Source organism: Pteropus alecto, unplaced genomic scaffold (assembly GCF_000325575.1).
Source record: "Pteropus alecto unplaced genomic scaffold, ASM32557v1 scaffold94, whole genome shotgun sequence".
Classification (NCBI taxonomy): Eukaryota; Metazoa; Chordata; class Mammalia; order Chiroptera; family Pteropodidae; genus Pteropus; species Pteropus alecto.
Window position 1 is genome coordinate 13,072,862 of NW_006437736.1, and position 6,205 is coordinate 13,079,066.

At 49.0% G+C, this 6,205-nt stretch overlaps 1 protein-coding gene across 1 annotated transcript in view; it reads left to right on the forward strand.

Moving 5' to 3' along the window:
* The window catches only part of PLEKHG6 (pleckstrin homology and RhoGEF domain containing G6), a 14,626-nt gene that overhangs the window by 5,165 nt on the left and 3,256 nt on the right, over positions 1 to 6,205 (forward strand). Inside the window, exons 10-12 of the mRNA XM_006914710.2 lie at positions 275 to 394; positions 789 to 921; positions 1,035 to 1,150. Of these exons, the coding sequence (XP_006914772.1) occupies positions 275 to 394; positions 789 to 921; positions 1,035 to 1,150 (369 nt within the window). The remainder of the gene's footprint in view (positions 1 to 274; positions 395 to 788; positions 922 to 1,034; positions 1,151 to 6,205) is intronic.

Sequence of the window (6,205 nt, forward strand, 5' to 3'; positions counted from 1 at the left end):
CTCGTTAAAAAAGGTCCCCAGGGAGATGGATGAAGCAGAGGCCTGGCGGAGAAGAGGCAGGGGGGCCACCAGACGGGTGTGCCCAATATTCCCTCCCAGTGGTGAGGATCCCAGGGGCAGAGTTCAAAATAGTAGAAAGGAGACACTGAAACGCTTCCTCTCTTTCCAAGCAGAGGGAGGAGAGTTCTGGTGATGGAGCAAAGAACCACCCTGGCTGGGAGGCAGACACGAGCCCCACCCAGCCCCCTGACCCTCTCCTCTCTGTGTCCTGCAGAACCTGCGTCCATTCTCCAGCCTGGACCTGACGTCCCCCATGCTGGGCGTTGCTCCTGAGCACATCAGGCAGCTGCTGCTGGAGGGACCCGTGCGAGTGAAGGAAGGGCGAGAAGGGAAGGTGAGGGAGCTGGTGTCAGGAGCAGAGAAGATGAGAGACGGCTTGAAGAGAAGGGAAAGATGATGGGAGACAAAATGAGTCAGAAAAGCTGGAAATGAGAAAAGGGTGTGTGTGCCTGTGCATCTGTGTCACGTCTGTGTGTGTCTTGGGAAGAGGACATGGTTCTGGCTAAGCTCTAGTTGTTTGTATGACCCTGAGTCAGCCAGTTTCTCTGCCCGTTAAGTTAAAGAAGGGACCAAGCTGACACCACTTCCGGCTCTGCTCTACAGTTCTGTACTTGTCCCTGTGCTTGAGTGCACCCAGGCGTGCATACCCATGCATGAGCCCCAATCCCTGTCCTGCCATTCCCCCTGCTCCAGCTGACTCTGTCTCTTTCTCTTATGCATGCCCCCAGCTCGACGTGTACCTTTTCCTCTTCTCTGACGTGCTCCTGGTGACCAAACCCCAACGCAAGGGAGACAAAGCCAAGGTTATCCGCCCCCCCTTCATGCTGGAGAAGCTTGTGTGTCGACCACTTCGAGACCCTCGTATGTCTCTCCTGCGGGGAACTTTTCCTTCTCCTTTCCTCTTGGCAATGGGAAGGAGTTGGGATGGGCTTCCAAAGGTCTGGCCCTTGAAGCAGACCTTCTCCTCCATCCAGACAGCTTCCTGGTGATCCACCTCAGTGAATTCCAGTGCGTCTCCAGTGCCCTCGTTGTGCACTGTCCCAGTGCTACAGACTGTGCCCAGTGGCTGGAGAAGACCCAGCAGGCCCAGGTATGTGAGAGCCAGGCCCAGGCACGGGGAGGGATGACAGGAGCATGGAGAGGAGGAGAGAGAGCGCCTGCAAGTTCAGGAGGGAGATGCCCTCAGGCGGGAGATGCAGCCTTGACCATCCCTAAGAGCAAGGAAGAGAACCTTGGGACAACCACTGTGCCAGGGGCCAAGACAGCATCCCCTAAAGGTTTCTCAAACAATTCACTTTGACACTTTATCCTCCAATTAACAGCTGTTAATGGGGCCCTGGCTGGCTGCAGGCACTAGCTCTGTGCTAGGGAACCAGAAAGGAGTAAAACACCTTTCCTGCTCTCAGGGAATACACGCTGCAGCCTAGCTAGACACGTTAGTGTGTGAATGTCGAAATATGTCTACAGAATGGAGCTGGGACCAGGAGGGAGTGATTCGTTCTGTCTGGAGGGGTTGGTTGGGAAAGGGACAGTGCAGAGGGAGGGGACCCTGAAAAGCCTTCACAGAGGAACTCTTGTCTGAGCACCGTTTGGGGGAATATCTAGGAGTACGTCCGAGAAATAAGGACGGAGAAAAAAACAAAATTATTTCAAAAGGAGAAGCAGAATGTGCAAAGGTCAAAGATATGAAACAGTTACGTGTGTTGCGAGAAACACCAGCCTGGGTGCTCTTATCACTAGGTGGTGGCGGAGATGGAGCATGCCCATCTCTGGATGCCACGCAAGGAATTTGAACTTCCGTGACTTCCGATGACACGGAGCCCGAGAAGGTGAATGATGTAGGCAGGTTTATGTGGTTAAAGCTAGAGGAGTTCGGAAGAGATATCCAGATGGAGCTGTTTTGCCGCCACAGACTGTGTGGCTTAAAGCAACAGAAACTTATTCCCTCCCAATTCTGGAGACCAGAAGTTGGAAATCAAGGTGTCAGCAGGGCCACGCTTTTTCTCCAAGGCTCTAGGAGAGAATCCTTCCTTGCCTCTTCCAGCTTCCAGATGTTTCTTGGCTTATGGCAAATTCGCTCCACTCTCTGCCTCTGTCTTCTCACAGCCATCCTCTCAGCCTCTGTGTCCAAATCTCCCTCTCCTGTCTCTTATAAAGACACCAGTCATTAGATTTAGAGCCCACCCTAAGTCCAGGATGATCTCATCTTGAGATTCTTAACTTAGGATCTTTGCACCTCAGCAAAGACTCTTTTTCCGAGTAAGGTCACATTCATAGGTATTGGGACCTAGAAATATCTTTCTGAGGCCACTGTTCAACCCACAGCAGGAGCAGGATGACCAAAGAAGAGTGAGGATTTGAGCTGGATTTTAAGGACAGGGAAGACCATGAGCAATAGAATCAAGGGAGCACTTGGGCTGGATTTGTTTGGGGATAGTGACCATGTCTGTCTGAGGCCGGAGCAAAGGGTTTATGTGAGCTAGTGATGAGAGGCTAGGCTCTCCAGGACCCCAAGAGCTACAGAAGAGTGTGGACTGGATAAGACTGAGCTGAATTGTGTTGAGAAGAAAGCCACTATGGATTCTTGAGGAAGGGAATGCCATGCTGAAATCAGTGTGTCTTGTCTCAAATCGTCAGGTGGCAGATTTACTCTATTAGTTTGGGTGTGAAACATTGAGGTTTAGTGTCATGGCCTTAGGGACACCTGATGATAATGATGATGATGAGGAGGAGGAGGAGGAGGAAAAGGAAGAGGAGGAAGAAAAGGAGGAGGAGGGAGGGGAGGAAGAAAGGAGCTAAAGACGGAAGAGACAAATGAGCCTTAGAGAAACTGGTTAAAAGCCTATATTGAATGAGTGAAAATCTAGGCTCAGACACCATTCTTACCACGTACTAACTGGGTAAACTTGAGTAAGTTATATGGCCTCGCCGAGCTGCCATTTCTTCATCTGCAAATGGATATAAATATTAACAGTCCTTGCCTCATAGGGAAGATTCAAAGGTCATTCAGATTAGGTTTGTAGCATGGTGCGGGCTCTAGGTGAATGCTCTGTACCATGTCTGTAAGGACAAATGATGATTTCCTTCCCAAGGTTCCTGTTTGAAAGACTGCTTTGGCAATGGTACCCCTGATAGAAATAAAACGATTAGAAAGGGAAACCTGTTCGTTTAGTTGTTGTTTCCTGGGACGGGTTGTTTCCTCAGGTAGCAATATTTAGTTGTAAACAGAATCACTTTGGAAAAGCATCAGTGGGAGGTAGCCAAGTGGAGATATCGTAGGGGCTTGTGGAAATATAGAAACACAGACTTGGAGTTCAGGTGAGAAATAAGGAGGAACTATGGAAGTAGTTGCTGAGAGAGGAAATCTTAAAAGTTCTAATCGTAAGAAAAAAAAATTGTAACACTATATGGTGTCAGATGTTAACTAGATTTATTGTGATGATCATTTAGTAATATATACAAATATTAAATCATTACCTTGTAACCTGAAACTAATATAATGTTTTATGTCAATTATGCCTCAGTTCTAAAAAAGAGAAAAGGCATTTTGAACAAGGAAAGAAATCTTAGTGTGGACTATTTCTAAAGAATGCAACTTCATTATTTTTAAAGAGTTTAAATCAAATTAGTGATTCTCATAGAGCTTGTTTTAGTGACCAGATAATGATTTGTCATTAGCACATTAGGTAATTAGGGCTTCTGAAACTTTTGAGAATGTATGAAAATAGTGTTTTTCTTTAAATAATTTTAAGCATTCTCTCACCGTCATATCTATTATATCATATCATAATATAGAGAGCTTATTTGAGAAAAATAAAACCAAAGCTTAGTTTGTTTAAATACTGTATTAAAAATTCTGAATTAGGAGAGTAAAAAATAAATACTAGGTTTCTCCCATTAAAACAAAGAAGAATGAAATAAGGATGAGAGACTGAACGTCAAGATCTGTGTCCTCCAGCCACACAGGCCTGCCACTTCCTTGAATACCTAAACAAAATGGTGGCAGTCCCCAGCTAGGGGACAGGGGTTGGGAGTGAGGATGGCTTTTATTGTGAGAATAGTCTCCCATCTGCCCCAGCTTCTGCTTCAGCCTGTTCATCATCCCTCCCTGTACATGGCAGGGGCCTCTCTACACCACTCTCCCCAGCCCATAGTGTCCACAAAGCTGGCCTGGCTGGCATCTGACACCATTCTGGGTAAGAGGGGAACAGAGGATATAACTGGAAACAAGCCCCAGCCTCCCCAGGACAGCAAGTGGGGGCCCTTACTGACAGACAACCTCTGTTCTTTGCCACCCCCACCATCTGAGCTTTCTCCTCCTCCTCTGGTTCCCAGTCTCATGATGACTTCCCCCACCTCACCTTCTCCTTTTAGAACCCCCAGGGGACCACTAAAAAATTGCTGATGTTTTATTATGCAAATCATTTAGGCCCCATAGTCTCACTCCTGGCTAAGAGGAAAGGAGGTCACTTTAATACCTAATCAAGCAGTGCACAAGCTCCTGGCCTCCCTTGGCAAAACAAAGAACGAAGCTTTGAAATTAGTTCGTCCTGCTATTACCTCAGACCGAATTCTTCGGGAACCCTGCTCTCTATCACCATCAGTCTTCGTAAACTGAGAGAGCAGCAGAATGAATATCGGGCCCCTGTGAGAGCAACCGCCAGGGGTCAGATGAGTTTTTTTTTTCCCTCCCCCTTACAGATATGCAGATGGAGATTTATTCCTAGCACGTTTACCCACGGGGGCTTAAGCTTTTATTGAAAAGGAGCTTCTCAAGGGAAGAGAGACTGATCTTGGGACATGCCCATATTTAGGGGCCGGGAAGAGGAAAAGGCACCAGTGACAGGAACAGAAAGAGCGGTCAGAGAGGAAGGCCAAGAAATGAATAGTGGGGAGGAGCCAAGATCTGAGGGCGCAGAGGCCAGCTCTCATTACTAGTGTTTTTGCAGGAGTTACTTCATTTCTCTAAGCCCGGTCCCCATCTGGGGAATTGCAGTGATAATGGGAACTGCCATGCAGGATAAACAGGAGAATTATGTTTGTAAATTGTTTGGCCCAAGGCCCAGCACTTAATGAGCACTCCATAAATGCCTGTTATTGTCATCATGAGAGGGGTAGTCGGTGGTGCCTGGGCAGGCCCAGTGCATCTGGTGGACTTTGGAAGGAGAGCGGGTGCATCTGGGAGCCGCCCCAGAGGCAGTAGGGAGAGCAGGCATTTCCTCTCAGAGCTTCAGTTCTCCACCGAGGCAAAGGAAGAAGAGTCGTGCCGAGGGGAGCCCTCCCTTCCTTTTCCCGGCTTTGTGGGGCTGTCACATTCTGGCTCGGGCACCATTTCCTCTTCCTTTCCCAATATGACTCTCCTCTTGCCCAAGCTGAGAAAACCCTCCCAGGGATGCTGGAGAGGCTCTGGGGTGGCTAGGGAGACTCCGAAAAGCCCCAGCCCTGATACCTGAGGTCCCTGCCTCCCTGCTTCTTCCTGGGGCACAGCCAGGAAGTGGAGACGCTGGCACTGGATGTTTCACCCCTTTTCTCCTACACACCATCCATATCCCGGACATCCCAAACACAAAATTGAACTTGGGTCATGTGGGGCAAAAGGGCCCAGCATCTCAGCAGGACAGCAGGCTACCCCAGCCCTCCCCAGGTTCCAAGAACGGCCCCTCCCACCCCCCTTTGTCCTGGTTCCTCCCTACACTCCACACCGCTGAGGTGAGGTCTGGAGACAGGGAGAGGTCGCAGGGCCTGGCCCGAGTGTGCTAGTTTCCTGCCCCCAGGCACCATCATTCCTTGCTCCGGCTAACAGACCAAGTCTTAGGTGACTGCTAAAATTCCTTGCAATGCTTTGTCACTCAGGAAACCGAGTGACTGAAAAACCAGGGCAAGGAGAACTGGAAATAGAAGCCAATGTCATCGATGTCATTTTCCTATCCCTGCTCGCCATTTTTTTAATGTATCTTTTGCGCTGGCCCAGCCACTCCTTGTTTCTGGAGAAGCTTTAGGAAGGTCCAGATGCCCAAGAGTTGCTGGTTTATACACCTCAAGCAGGGAGATATTCAAAATACTTAACATCCAGGGGGGTCCTAGAGGTCCCCTGCTGTGCCAGATGCTATTCCTCCAGCTGATGGATCTCAGGGGGAGTTGCGGG